General features: G+C 41.5%; 1 protein-coding gene across 3 annotated transcripts in view; it reads left to right on the top strand.

Annotated features, from left to right (window-relative positions):
- Window positions 1–16555, top strand: part of LOC149441553 (GRB2-related adapter protein 2-like) — a 611356-nt gene that overhangs the window by 574688 nt on the left and 20113 nt on the right. For 2 of the 3 annotated variants that reach the window (XM_089657205.1, XM_089657206.1), the window contains 2 exons: window positions 1055–1226; window positions 4236–4289. In XM_089657205.1, coding sequence (XP_089513331.1) covers window positions 1055–1226; window positions 4236–4289 — 226 coding nt within the window. The remainder of the gene's footprint in view (window positions 1–1054; window positions 1227–4235; window positions 4290–16555) is intronic. The other variant, XM_089657207.1, reaches the window with a different exon arrangement.

The following is a 16555-nucleotide window of genomic DNA, read 5'->3' as shown; positions in this document are numbered from 1 at the left end:
TGTCAAGGTGGAGGGTAAAAAGATTTACTCTGTGAGGCCCTAGAAACATAAAAAATTACAAAATACTTTCCACTATTGCCTGAAAGTAAAAGAAGCCAAGAAGTCTAGGAAACAAACAGAAATTAAATTTCAGAGCAATTGAGAAAATTTGTAAAGCAATAAGGGAAGGGGGAAAGTAGTAAAAAGAATGGTCCATCTAGATGCAGTATATAATGGTCCATGGCAGCTATATTATGTCAGCAGATACACAACCCTCAGGCTCAGGCATTCATCAACCATTTAGGATACAAAATCGGGCCTTTACAAAGGAAAAGACAAGGACTGAGCTGGAATGTAATGTTAAAGGAATAACGTTATTAAACCTTCAGCATTTTTAGTTTAACACACTGAGCACAATAAAATAAACTCTCCAGTAAGCTATTTAAATTCTTACTGCAGCGCTTCCAGTTACATTGGCTCCTGCACAGTGCGCTGCTTCCCTGAATTTCTGGTTTTCACAGGAAAGAGTTAATAGTGGACAATACAGTCTCAAGTCTGTTAGCTTGGATAAGGGAAAGGGTTGGAGGAGAAGAAGAGGGAGTGCCTTGCCATCCTAGGACAGGGCTGTGTATTTCTATTGATACAGTTCAACTCTAGTCCCTGCATGCAAGAGTGGCTTCATAGGATGCTGCAAGAGAAAGAAACCACCCTGAAACAAGCAACCTAGGGAAGCGATCATAACTCCAGTTTAAATTGAAATATAGGCAAGGATTAAAAGATAAAAAAGCTGCATAACCAGTACATGCTTAAATTAGATCCTGAAAGTGCTTAAAAGGGAAAAAAGATACACACAGGTGCTGTCCATGTGTCAAAATGAACATCTCCTGCCTGGAGATAAATCTTTATTGGCTTGGTTAAGAAATTGTCTTTGGGTTCTTGTTGAGGGGGCCACACCTGCATGTGCTAACATGGGGATGTTCCAGGAAAGGATGTTGGATTTGTCCTTGTACACAACATGAGCATAAGACAAATATCACGTTTGAAAGAAATGTATATATTTTTTGGTTTATTTTAGGCATGAGGAAGATGTGCAGCATTTCAAAGTTATTAGAGACAAATTGGGGAATTACAGCTTATGGACTGAAAAGTTCAAGTCTATCAATGAACTTGTTGAATATTACAAAACCACATCCATTTCTCGACAGAAACTAATCTTCCTTCAAGAGGAAGGGTCATCACAACCACAGGTATTAACATGTTTTATATAATAGTTATTCATAAAATTCACAAATGTATAAGTTAAGGCAAAACAAATGGCTGAATTCAAAGTTGAAATACATATGTGAACATTTTTCACTAGCCAACGATTTTTACTTTTGTTCAGCTATTCTCAGGAGTTACATGTTCTTTTGGGCACCATCAGGTTGGGCAGCTTCTAGGGTCACCTTTTACCCCCACCTGCAGATTACTTACCAGGATATAGGCTCACAAAGTTAACATTAACACAGCAGTATAAAAATCCTTATTTTCAAAAAGGTGACAGTTATTTTCAGCTCCAGTGGGATTTGAAAAATTTCAGTTATATGGCTGCAAATAAATATTCTTATCCTGTGTTAAAGCTGTGTGAAGTTAGTCTCATAACTAAACATTACCCCCTGGTGAGATTTTCCCTTCTGCTTCTGTAAACCTGTCTTTCCAACTCCAACACTACCAACTCCCATGCAATAGAGTGTTCCATAATGTTAAAATGGAAAAACAGACACATCACACCATAAGATTGGAATTCACAATTAATTTATTCAGTTAAATGGTGCAAATGAAGATGCTCCACTGCTAGAGACACCTTATATAATTTATTGTAGGCCTGTCCTGTGATGCAACATTACTGGATCCAAGTAGTTAACTTTTTACACAATCAAATTGCTCACCTCTGATGCTGAACCCTAATCAGTGTGTTTTTGGACTCTTTTCAGACCCTGATGCTGACAAGTACCTGACAATATTTTTGCAGGAAACCCTTTTTAGCACCAGAAGATAAGAAAAAACTAATGGCACCCGCACACGGGTACGCATTTCTCTGTGTGGGTGGTGTGGCTGCATGGATTTTCATGCAGATCCACAGCGGCACCACCTGCACAGATGTGAACCTAGCCTTACTAAGTGCATTTTATTTAATGAACATTTCCCAGTATCTATTTCCTATGTAAATATTTTGTCTTCATTTTATCCCTGATAAGGGAGCACCTCTGAGCCCCCAATATGTGCAAAATGTGTTGACTGCATCTGCGAGTTTTGTTTGAACCATTTTAATAGAATAAATTCATATTTAATTTCGGTCTTATAGTGTGGTGTTCTTTTTTTATATTTGGCATTCTGACTTCCCAGTGTCAAAACACATCAGATCACCAATTTCATACCACCCTATAGAATTACACAGTTGCACAGTTGGTGAGGCTGAATAAAGACACCAGTCCATCCAGTTTAACCCATGTAGGTGAGTGCATGTAAATACCAATTCCCATATCCCTGAATATTACGTTAGTTAAGATGCTCATCTATGAATTTTGAAACTATCAACACCTCTGATTGTTCTTACTGCTCTGACCCCCTACACAGCTTAAGGTTAAACTGCTTCTCCTCCATTTTCATTGAGTGGCCAATTTCATTGAGTGGCATTGAGTGAGATTTTTTTCTAAAGATCTAGCACCATCTACCTACTCCTCCAGTAGCCATGGTGTTTGCATATCCATTTTCACCCTGTTATCTAGAGAATAATGAGTAAGTTGGGAGTGAATGCAGCCTGAGGTGACCTTTTTTTTTTGCTCACACACATGCTGCCCCTGCACTGAGAAGCCTAAAGCTGGCCATACATGTGTAGATTTTTGGACAAGAATATTCATAAGAAAACTTGTATGAAAATTCTTTGAACATTCAATGAGTGGATGAATGTCGTTCGAAAATTGTCTTTCGCTTTTAACATTTGATTTTAAACCAAATGTAATTTCTGACCAATAACTACATGCACTGGCTGAAAATTTGTTTGATTGAGATAAATTTTCCTTCCTGCTCCTTCGAATTTTCTTGTCATTGCTGTCAAAAACAAACATTGATTTGACCCCACTAATGGTTAGAAAATCAAATGAATATTCTTGAAACTAAAATTCTTGAACGAAAATCTATACATGTATGGCCAGCTTTAGTCTGGGCAGGAAGCTCCGTAATGAGTGGATGAATTACCAGTTACCAGGCTCAGGATGAAATAGGGTGGATACTCTGGTTTCAGTGTTGCTCCTTACATTAGTGCCAGGAAGGATTTTTATTATTTTTTATATATGTGTAACTTTCCATTTATTTATTCATTTTTCACTGTGCAAACTTCTTATGGTTCATATGATTTTATGATTGTCACTAGTTTCAATGGTTTTATTTATACACATATATATATATATATATATATATATTTTTTTTTTTATAGACCTTTCGTGTTTACTTACACTATATCGATTGCCCCTGTGACTCCTCCACCTGCACAGGGGAGTGTCCAGGACGGCCCATGTGACCTTTGGTTTAACTAGTAGTGAGCATATAAAAGAGGGAGCAGACATTTGGTCAGTTGGCTCTGAGGAAGAGGCAAGTCCTCGAAATGCGTCAGCCTTTTGGATGTCTAAACTCCCTATTGCGGACTGTTACTCAGCGCGGTGTTGATCCAGCTGTTCTTTTATGATGTGCCTTGACTATATTGTCGTTTGTGAGTACAACACCTACTTTATTATTTTTTTATTAAACATTTTTTATGGTAATGCACTAGACCTGTGCGCCCTCTTTTTGTTCTTTCCCCATTCAGTATATTTGGATTCCCCCGGTCCATTTGAGGGCAGCAAGGTGTGCATGTTCCAGGACATTTTTAATGTGGTTGTAGCATCGAGTCCATCCCCAAGCGCAGGAGCATTTGTGTTTGCTGGTTCTTACATTAGTGCCACCTGAGGCACTTGGGTCAACTTGCCTCATGGCAGGAATGCCCCTGCAGACAATTATGATTAATAATTAAGCGCAAACATAGGTGTAGGTTATATATGCTTGTTAGATATCCATTCAAAATGAATAACTGTATTTTTAACTGGAAGATAATGTTTGTTTTCTGGGAATTCCACCTACAGTTTTCATTACTGTTAAAAACCTAGGTCATCTCCCAAAACCGTTATCCTTCCATTTTTGTTTTTAATTTACTTATTCTTTGTCTTGCCCTTTACCTCTAGCCTGCTGTTTGTGCCAGTAAAAATCAAGACAAAACTGCATCTGAAATCATTAAGGTAAATAGAATATCACGTTTGTTAATTAAATACAAACAAGAAATAGACAAATCTAATGACAAAGCTTACCTTTTCTCAGTACTCTGAATATTTTTTTACATTGACTCTGATCACTGTTGAGCCATGCTTTTCATACAAACCAAGCGTATGGTTCTTAATGCACTGGTCTTTGTCAAACCACAGACCTCAGTTTTAAAACTTGGTGAGAAAAGTTAAATAGAGCTCTGCTTGAATGAAATTGTGCTCTAGGGGCAAACAAAGTTAAAACCAGTTAAAAAAAAAGATTCAGTTTAGGGAATTAGCTATACCAGGCCTAAGAAAATATAACATGAATAGGTCTAAATCTTTACAGTATATATACCCAGACAATGAAGTTCCTCAAAAGATTATCAAGAAAACATCCTGATCTATGTACCACCATACCACATGGAACTTTAAAAGTTGTCTAAAGCTGGCTATACATGGATTGAAATTCAACTAGTTCATCAGGGACCAGTTGAATTTTGATCCGTGCGTAGCCCTCTCTGTTCATCAGAAGTCGGTCCTTAGACCGGCTTCCATTGAATGATGAAATTAGATTTTTAAATGTTTTTTACTGGACATGTTTAATAAAAAAAAAGTCAAAAATATAGCTTTGTTTTCAAAATTATTGGTCTTTTTTTGTTTATAGCGCAAAAAATTAAAAAACGCAGAGGCGATCAAATACCACCGAAAGAAAGCTCCATTTGTGAGAAAAAAAGGACATAAATTTCATTTGGGTGCAGCGTTGCATGACCACGCAATTGCCAGTTAAAATAACGCAATATTGCAAAAAATGGCCTGGTCAGGAAGGGGGTAAATCCTCTGGAGGGCGAGTGGTTAAAGGTTAACTTTATTTTTAAAATAAACATCCTTTATTGTAGCAGCCCTAGTACTAAGTTAATGTAAGTTACACAAGTTTTGAAGCAAACCAGGCTTAAGCTCTGTAACTAGTATAAAACAGTTGTTCCAAAAATTTGAGTCTCCCCGTAAGTTAAAAGTAACCATGTCATCCATGAGTTGTAATGCAACCCAGTGCATGTTCTGTTCTGTGTATAACTTTTTAGTGCAACTGATTAAGGGTAGATACTGTTGTGTAAGACATAAGCAAGTTGTTTTCTTTGGAAGCCCATATTCTGGATCTAAAGAAGCAGCTGGCAACAGTATGGATCATTAACATCTTGGAAAGGAGTTTGGACCTTACACATCAGGTGCTGGCAGGGGTCAGTATGGAGAAAGGTGGAGAAGTGGAGGGACAGGATCCACTGGTGATTACCTAGGTTATAGGGAAAAGTGTTAGAGAACCTAGTCCGGAATTGATACACCCTAATAAATATGCCCAGTTTCATGTCATTTAGGACATCCGTTTAGGAGAAGCATTGTTGGAGCAGAATACCTCATCTAACTGTCAAAGGATTGACTATGTCAGTAAGTTTGATAAGAGGTATATAAGCAGGGATAGACATACACTGATGACAGGGGACTCAGTAATTTAGGGGACAGTCAGGCTAATCTGTCACAAAGACCGAAAGCAATGCACAGTCTGATGTTTAGCGATTGGATTATAGACAATGTAGAATGGGTTCATAGATTGCTGGTTTAGGACTGGGGAAGATGCAGCTGTCATGGTACATATTGGTACAAATGACAAAATTAGAGGAAGATTGAGTATCCTAAAAAATCTCAGCCACCAAGCTTAAGAAAAAGATCTCCAGGAGTAGTAACAGGAATTAAGGGAGGAGCCTGGACATGGCGCCAAGCGGGAGATGAATGTGAGATCTCCCGGCACCAGGCATCTCCGATGTCCCTCCTGGAATGAAGAGGAAACCCCGAGGGAGCTGCCGCCGGGACCTACCTAAGCGTGGGTATGGTTCCCTGGGGGTGAAACGAGGTCCCTGCGGTGACAGTGGTGGAAATCATGGCTGAAGGGAGGAGAGAGTGGAGGTCCCTGACAGCCTGAAGGAGCAGCGCGGACCCCGAGGGGTCATGTGACACGCCGCAAAGGAGTCCCGGCCGGCCCAGAGGAGTAGCAGAACACACCCGAATCAGTCGGGACCTTGGTGGATACACTGAGGGAGCCCCCCCTGAAGGCTCACATCACTGGACATTGAAGTGGCTGCCCCACTCACCCAGGAGAGAACACTGGAGGAACGTAGCATTCGATGTGGAGGAAGAAGGGGCCAAAAGGGTGAGTGAGAGACTGATGTGATGGAATTTTAGTGAAAAAATCTTATTGAGTGAAATGGGTAGTAAAATTGAGGGGGGACGGCACCCACGGGACTCCACCTAGATGCACTTGTTAAAAGAAGAAGCAGAAGGAAGATAAATTTAAACAGAGAGGATCCCCAAATGGTTCTGGAGACTGACAGAGGTCCCAAGGAAGGGGGAGATAAGGAGTTAAAGAGAGAATAATAGAAAAAATTACAACATTATGAAAAATAAAGCGATAAAAGGAGGTGGGTCAAAGGCCCCCCAGACAAGCTCAATTAAAAAATATATATACCACAACAAGAGAAACAGACCCCCGAGAGACAAGAAATAAGCGGTAGAACTGAGACTGAAAATAGTAAAGGAGAATGTACTAGACTATCCCTGGAAATAACAAATATAAGTCAAGACATTGAGGAAGGAGATTTAGGAAAAATAGCGGATTCAGAGAACATAGAAGAAAAAAATAAAAACTTACAATTGCTCACTAAAATAGAAATGGCAGATATGTTTAAAGGATTATAAAGGTCAATAAAACAGGAGATGGCGAAACTGCATAAAGATCTAGGACTGGTATTATCAAGAGTGGAAGAGACGGAGGAAAAACTGGATAAACATGCCCAAGCCATGTTAAACATAGAGAGACGGTTGATGGCAATGAGAAAAGAACAGAGAAATCTGCTATATAAATTGGAAGATCAGGAGAACAGGGACAAAAGATGCAACTTAAGGATACGCGGTTTGAGGTTATGAGAGGATGGGAGGGGGGAAGGGGATGGGGAGGGGGTAGGTAGGTTAAGACTTCAGCATAGATTGTCTTCAGTGGTTTTCTTACAGGAGACACATTTGGGGAGAGAGACAAACGTGGAATTAAATTCTAGATACTATCCATTGTGGTTCTATGCAGACTCTACAATTAGAAGAGCTAAGGGAGTGGCAATAGGATTTGCGAAAAATATAAGGTTTTAGTTGGAGGACAGATTAGTGGATCCTGAAGGGAGATTTCTGTTTTTAAAGGGAAGATTACAAGAAATAGATTGTACATTAGCAAATATTTATTGCCCAAATAATAAACCGGAGATATTCTTAAAAAACACTCTGACAAAATTAATGGATTTCAAAAAAGGTGGTTTAATTGTGGCGGGAGATTTCAATCTTTGCATGGACCCTCAGATAGATATGACATCTCCTGTGGAGAGGAGAGTAGGTCTCTGAGATCCTTGAAGAAAATTATATTTCAATGTCAACTTGTAGATATATGGAGAATTAAGCATATGAAGGACAGAGACTATACGCTTTACTCTCATGCACACAAGATGTATTCAAGATTGGACTACATATTGCTGCAACATCAACTTAGTGAGTCTCTGGTCAAAGTAAAATTAGAAGTAATGTCAATATCAGACCATGCTCCTGTTACAATGAAATTACTATGGGGAAAGGAGTTTAACCACTAGCCTATAGGACACTTATACCCCCTTCCTGCCCAGGCCAATTTCCAGCTTTCAGCACTGTCACACTTTGAATGACAATTGCGTGGTCATGCAACACTGTACCCATATGAAATTTTTATCATTTTTTTGTGACAGATAGAGCTTTATTTTGGTGGTATTTAATAACATCTGGGTTTTTCATTTTTTCTTAAACAAACCAAAAACCACAGAAAATTTTGAAAGAAAGTTTTTTTCTTAGTTTTTGTTATAAAATTTTATAAATAAGTGATTTTTCTCCTTCACTGATGTGCGCTAATGAGGCTGCACTAATGGGCACTGATAGGCTGCACTGATGGACAATGATAGGTGGCACTGATGAGGAGGCACTGGTAGGTGACACTGATGGGCATTGACAGACATCACTGATGGGCACTGAAAGGCAGCACTCATATATGGCACTGATAGGTGGCACTGATAGGCAGCGCTCCTGGAGCCGTGCATGCATGGTGAGAATGGGAGGACGTCTTATGACATCCTCCCAGAACGAGAGAACCGCCTTGCGTCCGTCATTGGACTGTATGGCGGGCGGGAGGTGGTTAAGGGGGGAAAAGTATGGAGGTTAAATGAGACACTTCTCCTGGATCAAGAGACGGATCAAAAAATTTTAAAAGAAATAGAGCAATTTTTTGAAGAAAATGATACAGGAGATGTGTCTATAGCAACAGTGTGGGAGGCTCATATTGCTTATATTAAAGGAATCCTTATTGCTATCGGAGCAAAGAAGAAAAGGGAAAGAAGAGAAAAAATGAATGGGCTTCTCAGGGAACTCTCTGAACTTGAATAGAGAGTAACAAAAGAGATTACAGAGAGGGTAATAAATAAAAGAGAAAAACTAAATAATTTTCTGGAAGAAGATAAGAGAAGAGTATTTAATAAAATGATAAGTGAGAGATATAGATGGGGAGATAGGCCAGGAAAGTATTTGAGGGCTCAGAGAAAAAAAAATCTAGGAACTATATAGAAAAAATAAGAGACCCCAAAGGAGAATTGGTGTACTCCACTAAAGACATCGATAGGGTGTTTAAAGATTATAGCAATTTATATAATATTACTCCCCATAGTTCTACAAATAATGATGGAATAGGAAAAATGGAAAAAAGACGGATATATTTAAAAAATGCAGGATTACCGAAAATAAGTGAGGTACAATTAAAATCCCTAGAATCAGAAATAATGCAGGAAGAAATACAATTAGCATTAAAAAGTACCATGGCTGGGAAAATCCCAGGGCCAGATGGATATACAGTGAGGTATTATAAAAAATATAAAAAACTATTAGTACCTAAATTAAGGATATATATGAACGCATTGGGGGGAGAAATGGAAATGAGGCAGGAATCCCTACAAGCACATGTAGTTCTCATTCATAAAGAAGGTAAGGATGTTACCCAATGTTCAAGCTATAGACCGATTATCTTTACTGAACACAGATACTAAATTATATGCAAACATTCTTGCTAACAGGTTGAAAGACCTAATGCCTGAATGGATACACATAGATCAAGTGGGCTTTGTTCCAGGGAGAGAGGGTAGAGATAACGGATTGAGATCTTTGTTCCTCATCCAAAAAAGCAGAAATGAGAAAACCCCTGCGGTGGTGCTCTCGATCGATGCCGAAAAGGCATTTGATAGGGTAGACTGGGGATACATGATGGATACACTGGAAGTACTGGAGATGGGAGATTGAATGAGAGAATGGATAAGGAAGTTATATAGTTTACCCTCTGCCGCAATTATGGTTAATGGGGATTTATCAGAGTATTTCAGGATGTTAAATGGAACAAGACAGGGATGCCCTCTGTCTCCACTATTATATTTTTTGTCATTAGAATCTCAATTGTCTACAATAAGGAATAATGTGGATATAAAGGGAATACGGATAGGAGACACAGAGCATAAGGTGCTAGCTTATGCGGATGATATGTTGTATTATGTGGGGAACCCTAGGATACCATTGCCAAATTTAATGAAATCACTGATAGAGTATGGGGAGATATCAAACTTAAAAATTAATCCAACAAAAACAGAGATCTTAAATATAAACCTTCCAAATAGTGAGAAAAAAGGATAAAAGAGGAATTTCCCTTCGTCTGGAGAGAAAAAGAATTAAAATATCTAGGAATAAAATTAACTGCTTCCTCCAAGAACTTGATACAGAACGAGATTAAGGATGAACTAAGGAAATTAGGAGGGGGAACCCCGTCATGGAAAGGTCATTTGTCATGGAAAGGTCATAAATTTGATAAAAATGGTGATAGTTCTAAAAATCTTATATAAATTTCAAATGATACCAATTAAACTACACGGTTACACTTTTCTCTTCTCTTTTGAGGACATGGATCTCCAGAAAGGAATAGGAAAATGCAGAGCAGAGGTGGTGGGGGGGTTGGATGGGTGGTATTTAGATAGGAGGGTGGGGGGGGTGTAGGGGGGGAAGAAAAGGGGATCCGATAAATGTACTGAAAATATGTCAATGTTTTTAAAAGAGTATGTTTGTACAATTTATTTCCTTGAAAAATCAATAAATATTTAAATGAAAAAAAAGGAAAAAGAAAAAGATCTTCAGGGCAGTATATTTTGAAATACTTCCTGTTACACAAGCCACACCAGAAAGGCAGAGGGAGCTAAAGGGCCCCACAAGTGGCTGAGAAACTAATGTTTGGATTCCTTGAGGACAAGCCTAATTTTCAGTTGGATATCGACTCTACTGTAGAGATGGATTGTACTTAAATGGGGTTGTAACATAAATGTAAGATTCGGGTAGCGGAGATGTGAGGTGATCAGTAGAACTATGTAATCATAGATCTAGTTTAATTCCATGTTATTGAAGACAAGTGTTCAGCATTCAGTCAGAGACATATGTTCAGCAATTAGCATCTGAAAGGACAGAGCAGATTCTAGGCTGGAGGGGACACCTAGATGTCAATAAAACATCACCTATGTAGCCAGACTTTGCCACCTTCTTGAAGTCTAAAAGAAGAGCTCCAGCCATTTTGGCTTTGGGAAGCAGGAGGAGACCAGGAGAGGGCTCCGATCGGTCTGCCAGCTATGACTTATATCCACAGATCAAAAGAATATATTTCATCTCTCATAAAAGCTAAAATATTAGTTGCAGATAGATGAAAATATTTCCTTCTGATTGGACACACTGTAGGCTACATCTGCATGTAAAACTGTATTTGTAGCCTCTGTAGAATCCCAGAGAAACGCAGAAACCGGTTATATGGCACCTGATTGCGACAGCTGAACAGTGATTAATACTGTCGCGATGGGACTGATGCAGTCCAATCGACTTAGGGCACTTCAGAACCCAGAACGTCCTGTGGGCTGGTACAGGAACACCCCCCAGGGTTGATTGGTCAAGGGCTAATGTCCAGCCCATGTCCATATTTCAATAAATTGAGGATCCTGAGATATGAACGGTGTGATTCGTACGGAGCTGGTTCTATTTGACTGACAAATCACAGACTTTCTCTGACTTGCTCCAGTCACAGGATAACTGTTGGTAAAAGTTGTATTTCTGTTTATATTCCTTTTATTTTATAGTGAATAGCCAATTGTGTGTCTTTTTGTATTTTCTGTAACTGTTTTTTCTTTGTACATATTTTATGCACTGCCCACTTTCTGGATATTAAATCATAAAATTAATAAGTGACTTCTGGGTACTTAAGCTCGGGCTCATATCTCCGGACAGATTGTTGTATTGTAGTGTCTGTGCTCGGGTGTGTCAATTGCTAGACTGCTCTCCAACCCTTAGAGTGCACCAGATTGTATATAAGATTCATATCCGCCTGTGTGTGTGGTCAGCCAGCTGGATTGGAGTGGAGTCTCCCTCTAGTGGTGGCCAGAGGTAGTGCGGGCTGTGAAAGTGTATCACGGCCAGTCTTATATGCTCAAAGTCCCCCCCATTCCCTCTTACCCCAAGTCATGGCCAGACGTGCATGCCTCGGTTAGCTGGTCACCGTGGGCATGCGTGTGCGGTGTGGATCCGTGACAGATTGGTGGCAGCGAGCAGGATCTGCTTAGTACATTAGTGCATGGTTTATTCATTTATTTCCATGTACTAAAGGTTGGAAGCTTGGTAGAAGTGATTGACCTACAGAAGCTCACTCAGTGCATCATTTTTGTTTTGTAGAAGACATACTTGGCTATTTGCTTCCCAACCCCTCTTGTTTTTCTTTTCTATCTTTTATTTTGGCAAAATGGCTGAGACAGTAATCAGCTACATGAAGCAAAGTCGAGATGACCTGTGGAATCTGTGTCAGTCCAGAGACATGCCGACCACAGGGGGCCAGACGAAGGAGCAAATGATATGCGCCCTGGCTGAGAAAGACAAGGAGGAGCAAGCCTTGGCTATAGAGTCCCAGAATGTGGCTCTCAATACCCCAGAGGAACAGCAGCCTTCCCCGTCACCGGATGTGGATGGTGGTGACATCTTGGAGGACCAACTGGAAGCCCATTCGTTGTCCCTGCAAGCTGATCTACAACTGCTGGGCCCAGTCAATGAAACATTACGCTTCCAGTTCATTACGCAGCACTGGGAAGCAGAAGACAGGCGAGCAGCAGCAGAGCGGGAAGCAGAGGACAGACGAAAAGACCGGGAAGCAGGGGACAGGCGAGCAGAATGGCAACATCAACTGAAGCTAGCAAAACTCCAGCTGCAACAGAACAGGTCTGCTGGTAACGCTGAGTCCAGGGAAGAACAAATACACAAAAATTCCCTGGATAAGTTCCCCACCATGGACCTAGCTGGTGATATGGACACTTTCTTACAAGGATTTAAAAAGGACTTGTCATCAGTATCTCCTGCCCAAGGGGCAATGGGCACAGTACCTCATATTGGGCTGAAAGGCAAGACCCTGGATGTGGTTGTGAGTCTTCCAGAGGGCCAAGAAAGGGACTATGAGGCTCATAAACAGGTCATTGTTAAACGGTATCAACTCATGCCAGAGGTGTACCGTAAGCATTTCAGGACATTGCATCGAGGTCCTAATTACAGTTACATGGACCTTGTTTGTAGTCTGCGCACTGCTTTCCGACAATGGCTAAAGGGACTGTCCATAAGCACCTTTGACACCCTACAGGAGCTAATGATTAAGGACCAGTTCTACAGACATGTCCTTTTGAGGTCCAGCAGTTTGTACTGGACCGAGATCCCAAGACAGTGGATCAAGCAGCAGAAATAGCTGACTTCTATGCGGCTAACAGAATAACCGTCACCAGGAGGACAACTGCACCCAGCTGGAAAGGAGGAGACACAACCGGACCCTCTTCTCAGGACAGCCAGAGGACCAAGGCACCCAGACCTTCAGGAGCCACCCCAACTGGGGATACCCGGAAATGTTTTTTGTGCCACCAGATAGGTCATCTTAGTGTACCCTTCCCTGAGAAAAAGAAGGCTGCCCCACCACCTACCAAGACAACCTGCCAGAGTTGACTGTTTTATGTGCTTCCAGGAATACCTTAGGGCTCTCCGATAACCAGCAGCCTGTCACTGTGGGTGACAAAGTTACTACCGGCCTAAGGGACAGTGGAGCGGAGGTGACTTTAGTGCACCCAGAACTGGTGAGCCCTGAGGATCTTCTTCCTGGTAAGACCATGACTATAAAGGGTGTTGGGGGCATCAACCCAGCTTTCCCCATGGCCTGTGGTTATCTAGACTGGGGAGCTGGGAGAGGAATGAGAAAAGTGAGTGTAACAGATGCCATTCCCACTAATGTATTATTGGATACTGACTTGGGGCGGTTGGTAGCCCCTTATGAGCCATATCCAGCCCCCCTAGAACCTACATCACCACATGAGGGCCTGGACTCATGTAAAATACTGTTTGAAGACTCCATGAACATTGTGGATTCTGGGGAGGGTCAGAGGGTGGGATGACTGTGTACCAGGTCCTGGCTGTAGTGGCTCTCTGAAGTCAAGGCCTGGAGAAGAGCTTAAAGTCACAGAGGACTCTGCAACTGAAAATGTTTTATGTGATGCCAAATGTAATGACATGTACAAGGCAGACCTTCCCTCTGCAGTGGTGACTTGAGGTGCCCACCAGTTGGCCCACGGACCAATCGTTGCCCACTGCTACAGAGGAACTGATCTCAGGGGTCTGGCTGAAGGACCGCCAGTGGTGAATGGCAGGATGAGGTTGTATGGGCAAAAGGAATTTGGTTTTGTACCCATATGTAAAGAAACAGAATGTTCTTCTGAAGTTCTCGGTGAAAAGGCACATAGTGTTTCAGTAAGTCTTGGTAAAGACCAGTGTTGTGTGCCTCTATCCCCTTGTGGGATGAAGTTTTCTTTTGTTTGCTCCCCTGTCACCACAGATAACAGTAGTGCCATTTTGGATCTTGGGCTGTGGAGCACAGAGGAGGGACCACAGGGTGAGGGTTTAAATCTGACTCAACCTGACTCTACTCCTTCAGTAGCTGTGGCTGATGGCACTGAGTTTCCAGAGGCTGATAAATTTGATGCCAGCCCAGAGGAACTCAGGTGTGCCAACAGATGCTCTGCTGAGGACGGGGTAGAAGTGTGTGACGTGGGTTGGAGGAAAACCCCTAGTGAAATCCTTTCATTCGTAACTTTCCCCTCTGTCACCACAGTTGTGGGTGCTGCCAGTGCAGAATCATTTGTGTGTGTTGCAGAGGGAAGTCTACAGGATGTTGGGGCAAATTTAGCCCAATCACTGTCTTCCACCTCAGGAGCTGCAGCTGACATCATTGAGTACTTCCAGAAACTCAGGGGTTGTGCTGACCAGTCTCTGGCTGAAGGAGAAAGAGCAGAAGTGTGGGAGACAGGTCAGAAGGTGGAGGCCCTGGTATCCAAGCCATGGAACCAGGTCCAGATCACCCAGGAATGACCTTATGCCAGGCCCAAGCATCTGGGTGTTGCAGCTAATAGAGAACCACCAGATGACCATGGCCAGTGGCTGAAAATGATGAGAGCACACAATGACATGTTTGCCTGTACCCTTCCAGTAGGTAGTTGGTGGCCAGTGGATGGAGTGGATCTGCAGGGCGATCTGCTGGCCAGTTGTGATCCAGACCCTTTAGGATCATTCCGAGAGCTGTACAGTAGCCCTCGCCTATCTGCAGGAGGACAGGCTGAATTGTCAGCGGTGCCAAGTTTAGTTGGGAGAACTTTCACCCCCCAACCTAGGAAACCTTCCTGGCAGATGCGTTAGCCGACCCGTTTAGGCTCAGCTATGCATCATCTAGAAGGGAGGAGATGTAACCTAAATGTAAGATTCGGGTAGCTGAGATGTGAGGTGATCAATAGAAATATGTAATCATAGTTTAATTCCATGTTATTAAAGAAAAGTGTTCAGTATTCAGAGACATATGTTCACCAATTAGCATATGAAAGGACAGAGCAGCTTCTAGGCTGGAGGGGACACCTAGATGTCAATAAAATGTAACCTATGTAGCCAGACTTTGCCACCTTCTTGAAGTCTAAAAGAAGAGCTCCAGCCATTTCGGCTTCGGGAAGCAGAGGGAGACCAGGAGAGGGCTCAGATCGGTCTGCCAGCTATGACTTATATCCGCAGATCAAAGGAATATATTTCATTTCTCATAAAAGCTAAAATATTAGTTCCAGAGAGATGAAAATACTTCCTTCTGATTGGACACACTGTAGGCTACATCTGCATGTAAAACTGTATTTGTAGCCTCTGTAGAATCCCAGAGAAACGCAGAAAATGGTTATATGGCGCCTGTTTGCAATAGCTGAACAGTGATTGATACTGTCGCGATTGGACTGATGCGCTGGTGGCGGAAATTCTATCCCTGACTTGGTGATTCAAACCGTTCCTGGTCTAATCGACTTTGGGCACTTCAGAACCCAGAATGTCCTGTGGGCTGGTACAGGAACACCCCCCAGGGTTGATTGGTCAAGGGCTAATGTCCAGCCCACGTCCATATTTCAATAAATTGAGGACCCTGAGATATGGACGGTGTGATCCGTACGGATCCGGTTCTATTTGACTGGCGAATCGCAGACTTTCCCTGACTTGCTCCAGTCGCAGAATAACTCTTGGTAAAAGTTTTATTTCTGTTTTTATTCCTTTTATTTTATAGTGAATAGCCAATTGTGTGTCTTTTTGTATTTTCTGTAACTATTTTTTCTTTGTACATATTTTATGCACTGCCCACTTTCGGGATATTAAATCATAAAATTAATAAGTGACTTCTGGGTACTTAAGCTTGGGCTTATATCTCCGGAGAGATTGTTGTATTGTAGTGTCTGTGCTCGGTCACAGAGGTGACTTGCCACGCACTCAGGCTAGCCAGCTAGATGAAAGATGCTGGCTGCTGCTTATTTATATAACACAAGTATGATTTTTTTATTTCCAGCTATGATATATAGATCTGAAAATAAGAGTAATGGTCTTAGCTGTTGTAATGCTATGTGTAGAGTCCAAACTCTGGTACTCCATGCCCACCAGAGCCAACAGCACCATAAATTGATCAAAACATAAATAACCTCCCCATCATTTATTATTATTATTATTATAATACAGTATTTATAAAGCGCCAATAGTTCGCTCAGCGCTGTACA

Source organism: Staurois parvus, unplaced genomic scaffold, assembly GCF_062004578.1.
Source record: "Staurois parvus isolate SC_StPar_1 unplaced genomic scaffold, SC_StPar_1.0 ptg000977l, whole genome shotgun sequence".
Lineage (NCBI taxonomy): Eukaryota > Metazoa > Chordata > Amphibia > Anura > Ranidae > Staurois > Staurois parvus.
The sequence above is the reverse complement of the archived record's forward strand: the minus strand, read 5'-3'. Positions and strand labels throughout refer to the sequence as shown.